Here is a 19455-nt window from a genome sequence, read left to right on the forward strand (position 1 = left end):
ATACAGCCCAAGCCACATAACACAATATAACTTTTTGGTTGACAAAGAATATCTAGATATGTCTGAACAAGCACAGAGAAAAATTGGGAGGGTCAGGAACCAATTTACTGAGATTTTTTTCTCTTGGAGACTGAGGCTAGGAGATAAAAAGTGGATTTTTCACTTCTTGGTTTATATCATTTAAAGATATGTTGGGATTATGGGCGATTTTACTTTCCTGTGTTTTTAGCAAGTCAAAGAGACAGAAGAGAGTGTGCAAGCATTATGCGACTCCAAAAAATGGGTCTAATGACCCAGCTTTCCCTGGGAACCCAAATAACTGTTGCTTCTAGACAAATGAACATAGAATGAACTAGAATAGTCATCTAGTCTGGTGATTTTCAAATTATTCATTAGTCAATTATAAGATTTTTCTTTTGCCAAACCCCCAAATATAAAACAAATAAAATGGAGCTTCTCTGGGTTTGTGGTGGGGTTGTTACTTATCCGTAAAATGAGGGGCTGGACCAGATGATTTCAAACTCTGCTCCCATGGGCGGGGGAGGAGGGGGGTCGGGGGGGGGGCGGAGGTGGGAAGGGACACCCAGAGACCTAGAGTCAGGGGAGGAGGGGTGAGAAAGCTGAGGTCCAGAGAAAGCAAGTGAAGCAGCTGGCCCAGTCTCCCCCAAATGGCTTCAAGAGCTGAACCCTATTTTCCCCCATATCTACTTTTTCATACTGCTTAGGCTTTGCAAAAGGAGTTGTCTGAAATTCAATAGGAAATGCAAATTTTGGCCTTAGTTTACTCTGAATATGAATACGAGATTAGCTTTTTACTAGTTGAATATGCGTCAATTGCAAGAAATCTCTTCTGTGCCAAAGTGAAAGGCTTAATCAAAAGTGTTTCTTCTTCATCAGAATGAATAGAGCTAAATGCGATAGGCTGCCACCGCTCACCAGAACACAAAACCTCAGGTGGTTGGCTGGCCACCCTCTTTAGCTCCCTTCCTCTCACCTTTACTCTCAGGACTGATTCATGAAAAAGTAAGAGAGCCAACCTGCCAGTCATCAGCAACTTGCTAAAATAATGTGTCCTGTCATGGCTTCTCTAAAGTTCCCCAACTACAGGTTCTGGTTTGCTGGGGGGAACACTTTAAATTCCAAGCCATCTTTCAGATTTGACCTATTCTGTAACTTAAATTCCATTTTTCTTAGACAACTGAATACCCTTAATGACTCTCCATAATTACGCAAATTGATGTTATTATGTGCATGCAAATGATTCTTTAGAAACTGCTCCAGGGAGACGAAAATTAGCCTGTGATTGACTTGAGATTCCTCGGACTGAAGAGACAGGGCTTTGAATGTGGTGGCCCAGCTGCTAGAAGGTTAGCCCACAGGTGTTGGAGGACTCCCTCCTGGGGTCTGAAGCTGGGGTCAGCTACCCTGGACTCATCCCTGTGAAAGGCAGGAACTCACACTGGGATCAAGACGTGGTGATGACCATCTGCAATCCCCCACAGGAAGGTGGGCTGTGCCTTGTGTGGGGATGAAATCCTGGGGCACAGCCTTCTTCCTACAGCCCCACAGGAAGATCAGCCAAAGGTCCAGGCATTTGTCAGCACAGATGAGGAAAACCCAGGCCATCCAGCATCAATGGCCTGGGGGCTGAGTGCTCCTGTCAGTTCATCCTGTCTGGGATCCTGAGAGCCCAGATAAATCCACCTTCCCCAAAGACCTCCATGTGACCGACTGCCCCTTTACAGCCCAGCAGCATCACCACGTGGCTGCCTGTTGGCACATTCTTTCACGCATCACTCTGGCTCCTCACCCAGGTGCGCTCTTATGGTGGGGACTGTTTCATCCTTTCCCTGTACGCCCCGTTTACTCATCTGGTCCCTTCCCCAGCATTAGTGTGGCATTGAGCACATAGTAGATACTCAATAAATACTTCATTACTGATTACTCACTCAACTGGGAGGGCAATGTGCTCTTCAACCAAAGACACTATTCCTTTTTGAGCAGCAGTTTATGGGAAACTGAACATCTAGTACATGGTTCCCTCCTTCTCTCTGTGCCTACTTGCTTAGGATAACTTTGTTTTGGCAAATACTCCACTAATCCCTAGAAAAACAGGGGCATGGAGATGCTGGGGTTATCCTATTAGGGTCCCTGAGATATGACTGTCCACCCCCACCCACATCGACATCACTGCAAAACCAGAAATCATTGATGTGCCCCTGGTCTGGAGGGAATACTGCATACCTTTCACACTGTCTTGAGCAGAGGCACCTACATGAGCTCTGCACCCAGGGCTGGTTAGGGCTGGGTCAGCCAGGCAGAGGCTGGGGTGCTGAATGAAAAGGCATCTCAAACATCAGTGAAAGTGCACTGCCTTGGGGAAAACGTGCTATCACCAGCCCCTGCTGCTCTGCTAAAAGGAACAGGATAGGGCAGAGCCAGCCTGCCCTCTGAGGAGCAGGGTCTCAGACGACTTGTCCCTAAGGCATGGATTTTGCTGAGTAGGTTCTGAATTGCTGGAGACAGTGCAGCTTCCCTTTGCCCTCCTTCTCACCCTGCCTCAGTCATTGCCCAGATTCTCTAATAAAATGCTGGACAAATAACTAACAAGTCATGGTTTGGAGTCCACCCACAGCCATGGCCAGCCCTCTTGCATGCGAAGGCTGGGGAGTCACAGATGTTGAAGCAGCTCAGCTTGGGCTCAGGCCTCCTCAACAACCCCAGTTGGAAGGAGCAGTTCCAGCAAACGTCCTCACCCGATGTCTCTGGCAAAATAACTTTCAGCTGGAATCTGGGGTGGGGAACAGTCCAATGTGACATTCACTCACACTGGGGACACCCCAAAAATGCACAGGGCTGAAAGGTGTGGTGTGAAGAGCATGGATTTTGGAGGCAGACACGGCTAGGTCTGACCTAAGTGTCAATTCCTTCACTCACTGGCTCTGTGACCTTGAACAGGATGCTTTACTTCTCTAAGCCTCAGTGACCTGTCTGTAAATTGGGAATAATAATGATGATAACAATAGTGGCCACTTCATAAGAACCTTTTTGACATACATACCTAAAACTCTTAGCATAGTCCCTGGCAAGTTTTAGGTTCTCAATAAATGTTATAATCATTATTAAGGGAAAAATACTGCAACATATGTAATATACAAAAAGCAAATAACTATCCTACATAAGGGGTATTTGTAAATTAGTAAGGAAAAGATTTTAAAGTCCTAATTAAAAATGAGCTAAAACATGAATGAACAAATCTCACACAATGAGAAAATTTCAAATCACCAATAAACGAATGTAAAAAATTCATCCTCACCATAATCAAACAGCTGCACCCCTTCCATGGTGTGAAATGAATGAATGAAATGAAATGAAATGTACACGGAATGGGAGTAAGAGCAGAAGAAAGATTAGTCAATTTGAAGACACAGCAATAGAAACTAGCCAAAATGAAGCATATGGAGAAAAAAGACTTAAAACGCAAACAGATCATCAGTGAGCCATGGAACAAATTTAAATGGCCCAATCTATGTGTAATTAGAATCCTTGGCTGGCAGGGTGGGCAGAAAAATATTTGAAGAAATAACAGCAGAAAAATTTCCCAATTTTAATGAGAACTATTAACTCGCATTTCCAACAAGCTCAACAAAACACAAGCAAAAGAAACATGAAGAAAAGGACAAAACTGCTTAAAATATGCAGTGAAGGGTAAATCTCAGGGGCGGCCAGAGGAAGAAAAGACAATCCATAGAGAGGAATAAGACTGAGAACAGCAGGCTTCTCATTGCAAACAAGCAAGTGAGAAGATAGTGGGGTGACATGTTTCAAGTACTGGAAAGAAAACATTTTCAACTGTATATGCAAAATAATTTTTAAGAATGAAAGTAAAGACTTTTCAGACATTTTCATGACTACCTATATTATTTATGCTCCAGCTAAAATGAACCACCTGCTGTTCAAGAGCTTCCTTACCTTCCCTCTCCTTCTGAAGTCCTGCCCAGCTCAGCTCAGATGATACCTCTTTCTTGAAACCGTTCCTGATTGCCCAAGTGAGATGTTATTCTTACTTCTCTTAGGATCCTGTTATCCCTTGCTTTGTGTCATAAGTGTTTGAGGATTTGTCATTTTCCTCTCACTAGCCTATACATTCCTTGGGGACTCCTTTCTTATTTTTCCCTATAACCCAAAGATTGCACCCACACTGCCCAGATCAGGCACTTAACCATTTGTTATACTGACTTACATTTTACTTAGTCACTAAAAAATTTCTTTTAAACTTCTTTCCAAGATATTTCTAACTGATTTAGAAGTACTTATTTATTCATTAGCAAATACTCGATAAGTCAAGTCCTGTGTTTATAAAGGTAAGACAAACACTCTAGGTGCAAAAAGCTTGCAATATGATTCATTTTATTTGGTTGTTTATAAAACACCTTTAAATAAAATAATCTGGATTTAGGGAGGAGCAGACAGACTCTTGGTTTGAGCCTCTCTGTGTTCAGGTAGTAAGTATTGTCATGCTCAGCATCTCCACTATTTCCTGGGTACATCTCTAACCAGGACCCCTCCAGACTCTGGTATGCAGCTGCCTCTTTGACCTTCGTCGCTTGGACATCTAATGGAAATCTCAGGGTTAACATGCCCACAATGGAACTCCTGATATTCCCCTTAAATTTGTTCCATCTGCAGTTCTTCTATCTCAATTAATGGCAATTCTATCTTTCCACTGCTTGGCCACAACCCTTGAAGTCATTTAACTCTTTATTTCCCCCCCTCATACCTCATATTCAAGCTGTCAGCAAATTCCTTCAGCCTGGCTGTCAGACATATACGGACACTCTCCACTTATCCTCTCTACTGCTACCACCCTGGCCTCAGACCCTGTCTTCTTTCCCCTGGATTATTGCAACAGCTAAATAAATGGCCTCCCTGCTACCACTGTCCACCCTCCCCACACACAGTCTAGTCTCATCACAGTGATTCTTCAAAAAGGTAGGTTGGGTCATATCACTCCATTGCCTAGAATCCTCCAAAGACTCCCCAAAAAGGTCAGTGTCCTTACAACAGCCTGCAAGGCCTTACATGAAATGGTCCTCTTGTCCCTCCTTCCCCCAGTTATCTCTCTGACCTCCTTCTTTCTGCCCTCTCCCACTTGTTCTGCTCTAGTCTTCTTGCTGTTCTGTGAGCTCTCTGGACACTCTCCCACTCAGGGTCTTTGCACTTTCTGTTCCCTCTGCCTGAAAGCCCTTCCTAAGAGATCCACATGGCTCACTCCCTCACCTCCTTCAAGTTTTTGCTCAAATATCACCTTCTCAGTGAGGGCTTCCCCACCCACAGGACTTCCAATTGCATCTTCCTCTTCCTGCTCCCTAATCCTCAACCCTGTCTCATTGTTCTCCATGGCACTTATCACATTCTAATACTGTAGATGATTTATTTACTTTGGTTCTTGCCTGCCCCCTCCCTCCAAACATAAACTCCAAGAGGATGGGGATTTGTGCGGTTTGTTCATACTGTTTCTTGTGCATCCACAGTAGTGCGTGGGACATAGTAGGTGCTCAGTCATGACATGCTGAATGAATGAATGAATGAATGAACCTCTGACGGGTAGAGAAGGCCTGTAAATCAGTCTCACCAGTCCCTGACACTAACTCCTATTTGATGGATAGCATGAATTTCCAGGGAGGACTTTAAAAACTACTCTAGGACCCACCTCCAAAACTGTTAGTATGGCAAGAAACTAGATTCAGAAACTGGAAGATACCTCAGTCTATATTTGTCCTTGTGGAGTTGTGGATGCATTAGTAAGTGAAGAGGTTATCAGCTGAAAAAAAACACACAACCTAAAAATTGAGGATTATTCCGTGGATTTACTGAGGACTTAAGCCTAGGATATAGCCTCTCAGATAGCTCTGAAGGACTGTTCTAAAGAGGTAAGGGAGGAGCCAGTATATACAGGAGTTTTTGCAAAAACAAACGAACAAACAAACAAACAAAACCCAGGTAGTCAAACATCAAAAGATTATTGCTAATTCAAGAAAAACCAGACATCTCAAGATAATGAATTTAGTGCTTTTCTATGTGTGGGAAGATGCAAAAGTCCTTTGATATACACCTTAACCATAGGGTCAGTATCCTGTTTTTCTCCATCCTGAATCCCCTCAGGGTGCACTGTTGGGCTTGATGCTGCAACATCCTTTGTTTACTGATACGGCAGGTGACAGTCCTTGTCCACAAGTTATTCATCAAATACCTCACTGCAAGGAGCCGTAAGATATATTTACACAGATAAAGTGACTAAAGGTGACAAATTAGAGACCAAAACTGTACACAAACAAAGTTTTAGTTGTGTGATACAGACAATAAGTGCTAATAAGTGTAGAAGAGGTTAGGGGTGCAAGCAATGAGTGTTTTGAAGCGAGCTAAGAGTCACTTGTCTCCCCCAGGCCTCTAATGGAGTTTTCTGAAGCAGGAGTACTGAGGGAATAATCTTTCAGAACAGTTAATAACAATATTTTGTGCTCATATTGTTCCCTTCAACAAGCATCTTCAGATAACTTTTTATTTTTATCTAAGCACTCTTCAGCTTATAGTCAGAAAAGTATACATAAACCATAGCTAAGTAACTTGTCCATTGTTGGGCTAATAGACAAAGAATTAGTCCATTATCCCAAACTCTGCCCTTTGGCATTCTTTGTACATAGCAAAAACATTTGTGAACATATTTTGTCAACCTACTCCCTGCTCAGCCCCCTCCTCCCTCTGCACAGGGAACAGCTTCAAGTGGTTGGCCAGAAAATATCTGGAGGAGGACCTTGGGGTGAGATGCTCAACCACAAAACAACAACTGATGCCTGTTAGCATCAGAACACGGCTGGATGGGACTGATGGTTTGACAAACATGCTATGCTATGGGTTCAAAAAGATTTGGTCAGTGAAAGAATGAATGCATGAGTTCACAACGGACATGAATAAAAATAAAAATATTTGCAAATTATGTTTAGTATGATTAACTTCCCTAAATCCAATATCCAAATATGTGTGTGTGTGTGTGTGTGTGTGTGTGTGTGTGTGTGTGTGTGTGTGTATGATCCATGAACCAGAAAAATGACTATCTGGGAAACATTCTTTCTAGAGGTCTGTGTATTTCCCTGATCACACAAGATTCTAAATGTTGGAGTATTCCTAGAATCTGTCCTTTCTTTGGCAAGTTTTATTGATTTAATCTTTTTTTGTTAATTACAAGGCTTCACTATTCCCTGAGGTACAGAAAGGAGGGATTTGAAAAATACTAAATATCAGTAACAACAAGCTAAGACATATTGAGTCCAGGCACCATGCTAAAGACTTCACATGGATTATTGAGTTGAATCCTTATGTTGACAACTAAGATAGATACTGCCATCATTGCCTTTTTATGGATGAGGAAACTGAGACACAGAGAGGTTGAGTGACCCGTTAAAGGTCACACAGCTAATTGGGGAATGAGGAGTAAACATAGTGTGATTCCAGTGCTCATTATAAAGGCTTTGGGGTCTGCCTTTTACTTTTTAGACTTGTAAAGACCTCTTTCATGGGGAAGATAGATTTCTTGGAAGCAGGAAATTCCCTGATTTCCCTTTCCCAGAATACTCTTTCATTCCTTGGTTTTCCTCCCTCTTTTTCCTCTCTTTTCATTTTGCATTCAGTCTCAAAGCAAATTCAACATCCTCACTTCTAAACTAACCCACTTTAGTGTTTCCTCAACTCTGCCCATGATGCCACCATCCTTCTGAGTAGTAGGTGGATCTGGATCAGGTGGCCCTTTTCTCTTTCTTGTATCCAATTAGTTACCAAGTTCAATTCATTCTTATTTCTTGGTATTTCTAGGATATATATCTTCTTCCCCATTTCTGATGCCACCACCTTAGCCAGACAGAATCGTTTCTTGCCTGAACTAATACAGTAACTTCCTAACTTTCTTCTTGTCTCTGTCTCTCTCCTCTGCAGTCTCTGCTGCATTGCACCACCAGACCCATCCTATAAAACCACTTTCTTTATGACTGAACCCTGGAAAAGGGTCTAAATTTCTCCAAATTGCCCATCAGATTCATTCTCAACTTCTCAAAAGTGGAAATTCTAGTCTATCTCTAACCTAGCCAACCCTAGTTCCCTTTCCACGGCCCAAACTCCCCAGTGCAGGAAGCTTCTTGCTCTTCCAGTCTTGTACCATGCTTGTTCCAGCCCCTAGACATTGGCTTAAGTTACGACCTGCACTTGGAATGATTTGCCCTCCTTGCCTGCTCAGATCTCACCAACTCTGCATCACCCACTCCAAGGTCTGTCACCTCCATGAAACCTTTCTTTATCACTTTAGTAAGGATCAATTTTCTCTCTTCTCACTGTAAAGGATTTTTCTCTAAAGGTGTCCCTGTTCAGAGGGATTGACTCCATGGGTCCTCAAGTGTTGCCTAGAGGGAGAGGACATTTTCCATCTTTGAGTGAAAAGAATTCCAGACTCCAATACTAATCCACTAAGGTACTGAAAAACCGGGGGATAATTCTGCAGTTGCTAGTTGATCACTTTAGTTTGGGTACAGTTATCCACATCGCATTTCCAAGTACTTCACAGTTTTCACATACAGCCCAGGCAGGGTCTCCAACGTTCCCAGCACTTTGATGAGTGCAAGAAACTTTCTGAGTGGCAGGATTGAAGGGGTTACTCTATCTATTGCATTCAGAATAAATTTTGCAAATAGCATTTTAAATGATCTTTAGTTGGCCTTGTTGTTTTAACTCTACCTTTCAGTAAAGAAAATTATGTCTTGAACTTTAGTTAAACTAGGAGTAAATTACATCTACTTAAAATACCGAGCTGTTAAAACCAAAATTGCTACATAAAAAGAGCAACTGATGGGCTGAAAAATGCTCCCTTTGTATCAGAATCACAACCTAAAAGCTTCCGCTTGTTTTACACCACATGGCCTTTAGTCTGTAGATAAAATGAATGTAAATTAAGCTTGAATGTCAACTAGATTAAGCCAAGGATTTTTTTGGTAGGGGGAAGGGAAGGAGAGTTTGAGGAATGTAGAGGAAAAATGTCTTTTTTTCTTCCTCCCGGATAAGTATGTTTTATCAGATCTAAAGACTGTCTTGATGGTTGACACATAGGTACCCACACCCTGGAGAACCTGAGACCCCTAGGAAGTAAACTGCTCTCTCTTCTTAAAAGTTTTTTGCTCTTTCACTCTTTTTTTTTTTTTTTCCTACCTTCCACTCACATTTTTTCAGTTTTCTAAATGAAAGTATTCAAAACTTCTTCTAGGACTGCCACCAGTAGGAATCAAGAGAAGTGAAAAACAGCTACGCCAGTCAGAAAGTGGGTGAAGATGACTCTCTCTTAGTGGGTCATCAGTGGCCATGAAGAAGGGGTGAGGTCCCAGGAAAGCCAGAATTGCTGAAGAAGCCCTGTGGTCATATCAAGGCTAATTTTGTTTTGTTTTCAATGACAAGATGATTTAGGTTGGTGTGATGCCAATCTAGGCTCCAAGAGGCCAAATATTACCCTTAAACAGCAGCTGATAAAAGCATGTATGAACAGACAACTTGGCGTTCTGAAGGAACTGAGATAGTAACCCAGAAACAAGATGCTGAGAGCATGGGGCAAGGAGGGCTAATGATAAAGTAACAGTGATCAATTTCTGTAACAGCAACAATGAACACTTACTGGAATCCTGAATATACCAGGTGCTGTACTTTACCTATATCACTCCTCTTAAGCCTCTTAACAACCCTGAGGGATGCATACTGTGATCTCAACCTTACAGAGGAGGAAACTCAGGCTTGGACAAGTTAAAAGACTTGCCCAAAGTCACCCAGCTACCAAGAGATGGCCCCAGGATGTGAATCCATCTGACTCCTGGGTCCATACCACTCATCAGCACAACATACCTCAGGGAAGTATCAAGGAGAGAGAAATAAAGGAGAGAGAATTTGGCTGGGAACTTAACCATGAAGAAGGAATTCCAGGTCACTCAACTTAAGGGCAGACACACAATGGCTGAAGGTGGCAGCAGAACCACGTGGAGGTGAGCCTGGGCCAGTCAAAGAGAGACTGTAAGACAAGGGCACCAGGGAAGATGAACAGCCCCTCGGCACTGGGAGACCCATGAACTGAGTTGTTTTGGACCTCACCCAGAAAAGGTCCTCCACCCAAGGATCTCTCAGCCTGTGGTCTAGTAGGCAGTGGTGCAGAATGACAGGCAGATCTGGGGGGTTCTGCTGTCTCCCCAGAGTGGAGTGGTACTTTTCCAGGGGGGCACATGGTTTTGAGTTCCAAAGGGAAGTATCCATTTTATCCCTGGTATATGGCAGTGAAGGCTGAAAGAAAGGCAGGGAAAAGCAGATAAAGATGAGACTGGACAATGAGAAGGTCCATCCTGTTCAGACTGCAAAGGCTCAGCAGACTTGTCTCACTGCCCTCATCTCTGCTGCTTTGGCTAAAAAGAGACTAGGAGCTTTCTGATAGCTCCAGGATCTGAGAGCAGGTCCAGACAGTTTAATGCCATTCATGTGGTCAACACAATTTCCTTGTTCTCATGGGTCCAGATGCTCAGTCTTGAACCACTTGTTTCTTACAGAAGTACTTAGAGAATCATGACAACTGTACATCTACACTGAATGTTTCATTTGCATGTTTACAAAATATGTGTCAGTGAAGAAAGTGTCTGAAGGGTGTAGCTAAGGGGCCACCTCTCTCTGGTCTTCCTCACATACCATTGTGACTCGACACACACGTTAGGTATATGGGTGTGTTCCCAGTACCAACACCAGATGCAGTCTCAGCAGAGATGTGGCTTCAAGTTCTCTCTTCATTATACCTGGAAATGACTTCTGACATGCAGACTAACCCCACAGCATCAGGTGTGACATCCCAAGTGCCCACAAGCACATGCTGCTACGAGGAAGGTATGGAAACCCACCTCCCAGGCTCTGCATGGGGGTTTATTACTTTGGCTGCCCTGTCTTTTTTTGTTCTGCTGTATCAAACCTCTGAACTCTCAGCAAGGCCCACTCCATACTGCAGGACCTAATGGGGTGTAAGTCTCTTCCCTTCAGCTGAAGAGAACAGACGGAATGTGAAACAAGACCTAGATGTGGGGATAAATGGGGAGTTAAAAGCTGTCCCAACACTGACTTCTCTTGACTTAGGAAGTCAGCCCAGAAGGAACAATGCTTGAAGGCCCGCTCAGCTCTACAGCCTCCCTCCAGGGTGAAACTACATTCTCAGGTCAACTCTGCCCTGGACCCTGCCTCCTTGGGGGAGGTCTTAAACCCCAGGGTTAATCTAACGCTAGAACAATGCTAATTTAGTGCCTGGGCTCTCCAAAGGAACAACCCCTAGTATTCCCTCCGTTCTCATGGGTCACTGTCTAAATGAGGGGCCAGCCAGCTTTTTCTGTAAAGGACAAGACAAAATATTTTAGGCTTTGTGAGCCATATGGTCTCCGTTACAGCTACTCACTTCTGTGGTTGCCATGTGAAAGCAGCCAGAGACAACACATGAACAAGTGGGAATGGTTGTGTTCTAATAAACTTAATTTATGGTTACTGAAACTTGAATTTCTTATAATGTTCACATGTCATTAAACATTATTCTTCTTGTGGCTTTCCCCCTAACCATTTATAAATGTAAAAAACTGCCATGTCATGAGCTACACAAAACGAGTAGCAGGCTTGATTTGAACTTAGGCCACATTTTGTTGACCCCTGGTCTAAATCCTCAGCTTTTACATGATGGAAGTGACCCAGTCCAAGGGGTGGGAAAGGCTGGTGACCCCGGTCAGAGCCCATTTAGGGCCTTCAAGGAAATACAGCATCCATGCAAACAGGAGCTGTGACTACAAGTAACGTGATTTTTGTCCCCTGTAAGCAAGATAATGTATAGATCCATACAAGTGCCTCGCAGCAGTCATCATGACATCAGCTCTGTTTGCTACAGCACATTATTGCTTAACATAACTGGAATCTCCTCGAGAAGGACCCTCAGAATCGGAGCACATGCTTCTGAAAAGCCACAGTGACAGCAAATCTCCAGCCATGGAAGGTGGAGTTGGATGTTTAGAAACAGCCAAAAACAAACAAAATGAAACCCAAACCAAACCAACAGCAGAAGACCATCTCCACTTAACCAACATTGATAACAATGGCACAAATAATACTGTCTTTTCAGAATTGGCTGGGAAAATCAGCGGGGCGGGGTTGTGGTAGAACTAAGTAAAGCTATTTTTGGTTCGAAACCACTCATGATTATGAGAAGCTTGCTGCAAACTAAGCTTGGAAGTCCTAGCGTGGCCTCTCATAATGTGAGTGTTGTTTGGCCAACACACTGCTAGCCAATTAAAAAGCATTTTGGCGGAATTTTTGTCAATACTTAAAAGCCAAGAAATTTCACATAAAAAGTCAGGTTTTTTTTTACTTCTCTTGACAAAATCAAACAATCAGGCACAGGGTTCTCGTTCTTGTGCAGCAACCATCAGCAAAAGCCTCCCCTTCAGAAAGAACGCACGAACCTCAGGCTGGCACAGTCCCGCCTGTGCCCTACGGCCCCCTAGCCTGGTGGCAGCTGCCATGTAACCTTGTGCTTATGGCCTTTCCATACAATAAGAGTAACGCAATCACATGGTTCAAAAGTCAAAATAAGATACAAAGCTATGCAGGGAAAGGCTAATTTCCACCTTATACCCACCCTCCCTAAGTAAGCACTTTTGTTAGTTTCACTTATTTTTTTCCCCCTTCTTCCTTATGCAAGGTAATACAATGTATGTTTTTCTGTGACTCGTTTTTATCACTTAAAATATATCCTGGGGATTGTTCTAACAGCCATACATAAAGAATTCACTCATTCTTGTTTTATCTGGTATCTTAGTGGGTGTGTAGGTCAGTTTACCTAACTAGTCCTGTACTGATGGACATGGGTTGTTAATAGTCTTTTGCTTTTACAAACACTCTGCAATGAATGACTATATGTGCATATGTCATTTCATAGGTGATACAGTCTGTTATGCAGGACAAATTCCCACAAAAGAGATTACTGGGTCAGAGGGTAAATGTAGTGGTAGTCTTTCAGGGCATTCCCAAATTGCCTTAAATTTAGGTTGTACCATTTTGTACTCCAAACAGCAATGCAAGAGTGTGTCTATTTCCCTCCAGCTTCTGCAACAGGATGTTGTCAAACTTTCAAAGTTTTGTCATTCTGACAGGTGAAAATTATTTCAGAGCAGTTGCAATTTGCATTTTTAAACCAAGGGTTCTTCTCCTACATGTTTAAGAAAAATTTGTAATTTTTTCCCTGAGAACTCTCCATTCCATATTCCTGTCAGATTCCTATTTCTGTTGCAGATTTCCCTATTAAATTTTTTTTTAAATCAACTACTAGGAGTGCTATATATATTCAGAAGATTAGCCCTTTACCTATGACATGAGCTGCAATTATTTCTTTGCAGTTTGTCATTTATCTTTTGCCTTTATTTATGGTATGTTTGGGTTTTTTTTGTTATTTGCCATGCAGAAGTTTTGCTGTGGTTCTGTGGGTTTTTAAAATGTGGTTAAATTCACTTATTTATTGTTTGCAACTGGCTTTTGAGTTAGAGTTTAAAAGAAAGGTATTCCCCATTTCAAGATTAAAAATGAATTTACTCGTATTTTCTTCTAGCAGTTTTAGAGTTTCACTTTTTAAATGTAAATCTTCAATCCATGTAGAGCGTGTTAAGATGCACATGGTGAGAAGTAAAACTTTCTTCCTACCGGGTGCTCAACCCGAGATCTCAGGCAGTAGGCTAAAGCTACCAGGACGTCCGTAAGGGTGAGACTTGAAGAATGAGATGAGAGAGCGCAGCTGATGGGAGAAGGAGTGAGAAGAAGGGTGGGGAGGGAGTGGAGACTAAAAAGAAGCAGCATCACCTGCAGGAGCTCCTGGCAGATGGGTTTCCACTAGTGGTCTAATTCAGCGGTACCTGGGCTTTCTTTTGTTAACTTTTCTCTAAAGTACCCACTTACACTGAAAGATTTAATGTGTTTGGCTGTACCAAACTAACTGTACTTAAGTAATAATTAGTTATGTTGCCCTTTTAACAAAATTTCAGCTGCCAACCAGTTTCTGGTCAGAATGTGCTAACCAGAATTACCATGCTGAGTTGATGTACTTTCAGCCAAAAGCACAGAACTTTGAAGTATTGGTTGGCTTGAAAAGGCTCATCTTTGGTAAATGAGCCATTTTGGAAGACTTTTTGAAATGCTGAAATTAGTCTGAATATAGCAGTGTAACCACTGCTCTAGAATAGTGCAATTCAAAGTGGTTCTCAGACCAGTAACACTGATGTCAGTGCGAGCTTGTTACGAATGCAGAATCTCAGGCCCCAACTTAGACCTTCTGAATCAGAATCTGCATGCCTTCCTGATGACGGTCAGCTTCAAGTGGGGTTGAGTTGGGGATAATCTACAAATGCTTCTCAGCCTGATGAATGTAATGTTTCTGCTCTTTGACCTGCAACAGAGCAGGTGGTGGTAGTTAAATCTAGCTTTCAGATTGACACAGAAATGAGCCTCTGTTGCGTTCTCTTGAGTTAGTTACTGAACAGGTTGCAATTTGGATACACAAGCCTCTACTGTAAAAGCAGGATTAAAAATATAAAACATTGTTGCTCAGATGCATCCCTCTTGGAGGGCTTCAAAACCCCCTCAACATGCGTGGTGGAGAGCCAAGAGAAAGAGTGAATTCCCCTAAGATTTCTACATTTTACATTAAGTCTTTTTGAAATTTTAGCTTTGGCTCAGATTTTTAAATCATAACGTGGATAAAAAATGAATCCAGGGATGAAAAATGTGATCTTTCTCAAAATATGTGTTTGAAATGTGTAGTACTTCCACGTAGTTTCAAAAGCACTTCAGCTCGTGTAAGATAGTTAAAAGCTTCTATGGTAACAGGATTAGTGGATTTATCTTCCAGAACCTAGGATCCTGAAGTATACGGCTCACACTTGACTAGAGGTGATGGAACTGAAATCTTTGTAATTTTAAAGTGAAATAAGTCCATGGTGGTTGTAATGGATAATGAAATGGAATAGGCAACTATAATGTGATGTAAATGTAATTGTTTAGATAGTTACTGAGTTAAAATCAGCAAAAGCAGAGAAAGTCAAAACTAGAAAAAAGATTTTTGAGCCTTTGCTTTGAAGACGTCCTTTAGAGCAGTGTTTCTTAAATTTTTGGGGGTGGGGGGAGTACAATGAAGTTCCTTTGAAAATCTATTGAAAAGCTATGGACTCTCCCCAGACGCACATGCCTGTGAGAAAATACATTGACATTTTCTAGAGTTACACAGACTTCTTGGAGCCGGAAGGAAGAACCTCAGCTTTGACACTGCACTTCAAGAAAATTGCTCTATGCTGATTTCTCCCATTTGTAACCGGTTTAGATTCGAGTAACTTCCTCCGCAAAAAAAAAAATCCGGGGATTGTTAAAATTAGGGCTGACTGTCTTTACTTACACCGAAACTTTAGGTCGGCAGTCTCCTGGGGCTGGGCTGAGGCCATATGAAAAGCCAGACTACTAGATTATGCCAGGGAAAGAGTCCGTTTACTGAAGAAGCCTGTGCTCTTTCAGCAATGTTACCTCTGTGTTCTTAGGGGGCCCCTACCAATCGCACAGAGACCAGGGATCGCTGTGGCTCCTGTCACACCAGGAGGTGAAAACTTGTGTCCAAAGTTAGGAAGCAGGCTCTTAAAAAACACTGCCTACTCCCCTCATTTATCTGCAGATGAACGACGTCAGAGGTGGAAGACTTACCCCTTCACCCCTCCCCCACTTAGCAGATGAAGAAACTGACCCTAGAGGGCTAAGGTGCTTGCCAAGGTGACCTCCCCAGCTGGACTCATACCCAGGGCCTCTCCCCATGGCACCTCGCCGTCTGGCGAGGGAAGGAGTGGACGTTCGGGGCTCTCTCCCTGCACTGTCGGCTGCCCATCCTGGCGGGGGCGCCACAGGGAGTCCAGCCCCCGCCTACCGGCACCATGGAGTAGGTCATCATCATCAGCATGTCGTGGCTCTCGGCGCGGATGTGCTGCGAGGGCTCCCCGCGGTGGCTACGCTTGTTGCGCGCGGCGCTCCCGGGGTCCGGGGGTGGCGCGGGCGCTCGACGCGGTGCGCGACTCAACTCCGCAAGGAAGGCGCTCAGGGCGCTGTCCTCGCGCTGCTCCCGGCCCCGCTGCGCCTCCAGCGTCCTCAGCGCCACGCTCAGCTCGCGCCACTGGCACAGCGCGAACACCGTGCCCGCAGCATTGAGTGCCGAGAGCAGCGCCACGGCAGCCAGGGCTCCGCGCATCCCCCAGCCCGCGCCCCGGGGGCCTCGCTCCCCGTCTCGTGCCATGTTCTCTCTGCACACCTCGGGTCGGGTAGGGCTCGGCCGCCTCCCGCCCGGGGAAGCCTTTATACGCCGTGGGCAAGCCGTGGGCTGGTGGCAGCGCCGTGAGTCACGCCGCCCTTTGGCCTGACTGGCAGGGCGGGTTGGGGACAGTAGTGGTGGCGCCTGAGCAGCCCGGAGGGACAGGCGGGCGGAGAGGGGGAGCGAAGCAAGTGGCGACAGCCCGCGGAGGAGGGGCGGGCAGGGCTCACGCTCCCAGTGCCCGGCCAAGCATACCAGCAAACCGGCTTCTCGCTCCATTCCCATCCCCCACCTCCCGCCTTGCCCGTGGGCATTGCTGTGGCCCAGACGAGCAGAACAAGGGTCAGCAGACTGAGGGGGAGAGCAGGAATTCTTAGGGCCTGAGAAGTGGCTGGATTCCACCCCTTCCTCCCCCGACACTGCCCTCTCTGGAGAAAAGGATCAGCATGCCCAGATGCCAAGGCGTGTGCCCACTGTCCCTGGGAGGTTTGCTCTGGGCTGGGTCCCAGGCTGCCTATCATTCCTCCTTGCAGTCACAAGGCCTTATGTGGCCACTGAAGACCCCACTCGATCTTTCCCAGGCAGGTGGACAGAGAAAGGGAAACAGCTGGCATTGGAGGATTAAAGGAGCCATCCATCAGAATCAGAAAAACCCAGCCCTGTCTGGCAAGCATCTATGAAGGAAAATTTTTTAGGATGTGACAGGCCAAGAACTCTTCCATGAGATCCATATCTGGAAGGCAGCAGAGTGATGAGAAAAATAAAACTCCAGAGTGGACATCAGGAGACCTGGTTCTAACCCTATCCTGTTGCTACAAGCTGGGGGGGGGGGGGGGGGGCTCTGAGCATGTCCCAGGACCACTCTGGACTGATTCTGAGGTGCTTTCTGGCTGAAGGGTTGGAACTCTGGCCAGGCCCCTTCTGGACCTTACTTAGCCTGTCTTACTGGAGGGGGCATTTGCCTCACACCTCCTGGCTACCCCTTCACACCCCCTCCTTTTTTGCATATGCTTGCTGTGCCTCAAGGACCACTGTTCCAATGCAGAGTCACTTCTCAGTCTCCTCAGAGGATCTCTTCACTCCCTATCTTTCTCAGCTTTCTCTGTGATGGCTCTGCCTTCCTGGGGCCCCAGGGAAGTGGTGTGGGAAGATCCAACTAGAAGCCAAGATTTCGTTTCCACATCCCATGATCTCAAAGGAGGAGGTGGCTCCCTGCCATTGAGCCAGCTGGAGCTGTCAGGGTTCTATGTCAATGTCTGGATTCCTGACTTTTAATTGGGATATTGACCAATTTGCATATTCTTAAAAGAGCACCCAGGATGAGGAATCAAGAAAGCATGAAGGTCCAAGTGGTTTATGAAGGACCTCAACTATGGGGACATGATATCTGGGAGGGGATGGAGGTGACCCAGACAATGTCATCTAGTTCCTCCCAACTATAACTTACTATGACCTATTGAAGAATTGCCATATATCCTCACGTCTTTTCAGCTAGGCTTAGGATGCCAACTGTCAGGCTTAAGACTGATGGGGAGAAGCTACAGAGAGAGAAGAGTTGGAGGTCAGCCCCAGTAAGATCTTCATTTAATTCACTAAAATTTACTGAACAGTTGGGCAGAGTAATGGGTGTTGGAGGTACAGAAATGAACAAGACAAGAAGCTTGTGGTTTGAGCAGTTGGAGTTCAATGGAGCTTCCTGAGCTTCTCTTTATCCTAATATTCATTACAGTTATTATTGCCTGACCTCCTGCCACCAATGCCCACCATTAACAACAGAGTCTCCAGCTCCTGAGGGAAGGGGTCACATCTTGTGTAGCCCTGTCTCTCTCAACATCTAGCACAGTCCCTGGCTTGAAATAGCCACTCAGTAATTACTTGTTGAATGAGCGAATGAACAGATTAATGAAGGAAAGGCTGCTTAGTGAGGGCATGTCTGTGTGAAACGATGTGTGCATAGTGGTGGTAGGGCTTCAGAATGCAACTCTGCTTATGCTGCAGAACTGGCCCCATCTTCCCTGGAAGGCTGCCTGTCCAGTGGTCAGGAGAGTGAGTGGAACCTGATACACACCTCTCCATTCCCTCTGGTTCAAAGCCCACAGCCAGTAGAAGGAGCGAAGTTCCAGTTCCTCTTGGAACCAGCCAGGCTTTATCTGACAACCTCAGGCCAGGATGCTGCCCCTCTTGGGATACAGGACTCAAAAGGCTGTGGTATGCACAGTGCGCTGGATGGGTGGAGTGCTTGAGATACTGCCCTGAGGCCAAGAGAGGGGCAGAAAGAGGGCAAAGGAAAAGCCAGATTTCCTTCCACTTGACTATTTTTGTAATTCCCTCTCCAAGTCTTTCTGTGTAAGAATATGGTATTTTACAAGGAACAAGAAGGGTGGGGCATGTTGCTATGGTGTACAAGGCAGTTATCTTCACCCATTCTCCTTCATCCCCAAACAGCTGTATCCGAGAGGCTGGCTTTGCTCTGTTCTCTGTCTCCTTTCTCCTCTGTCCTTTCTTGATAACCTCTCCTATACATCTGCCTTTCTCTTTCTCTGGTCTGTCTCAGAGTTGCCCCTGTTTAAGGTCTAGCTCTGAGCCCTCTTCTTCATCAAGCCTTGCCTTCCATGCCAGCCTCAAGCTTTCTCACTCCCTGAAGTCTGCAAGCCCCAGGGACTAGGAGGTAATGAGCAAGGCCTTTGGAATCAGATGGACCTAAGCCTGAAACTACTTTTTAACAGTGTGACTGGGTACATTACCCAACTTCTCAGAGGAGACTGACTGATCAAATACATGTAAAGCACTTCACATATAGTAAAGGTTCAATGGACTTCAGTGCAATTGGCTATGGGCTGTCTCAACGTGCTGACACTCATACACTACTGTGCCCTGTGCTGTTGACCAGCTTCTTAGTTCTTCCAGATCTTAGTTCTTTAGTTGAGTTATAGTATGCTTAAGGAAGAGACCTCTCTTCACTGTGTCCCTCACAGCAGGGGCTTGTGCCAAATAGGAATATTTGATATTGATTGTTGATGTTTTTTTCAGGAACA

The 19455-nt window shown here is 44.7% G+C and overlaps 1 protein-coding gene across 1 annotated transcript in view; it reads right to left on the reverse strand.

Annotated features, from left to right (window-relative positions):
* The window catches only part of GLDN (gliomedin), a 55609-nt gene extending 38895 nt beyond the window's left edge, over positions 1-16714 (reverse strand). The window contains exon 1 of the mRNA XM_032481201.1: positions 16043-16714. Within this exon, the coding sequence (XP_032337092.1) occupies positions 16043-16705 (663 nt within the window). The 5' untranslated portion in view covers positions 16706-16714. The remainder of the gene's footprint in view (positions 1-16042) is intronic.
* Between the last annotated feature and the right edge of the window lie 2741 nt (positions 16715-19455).

The sequence above is a fragment of the Camelus ferus genome, chromosome 6 (assembly GCF_009834535.1).
Source record: "Camelus ferus isolate YT-003-E chromosome 6, BCGSAC_Cfer_1.0, whole genome shotgun sequence".
In the NCBI taxonomy this organism is placed as follows: domain Eukaryota; kingdom Metazoa; phylum Chordata; class Mammalia; order Artiodactyla; family Camelidae; genus Camelus; species Camelus ferus.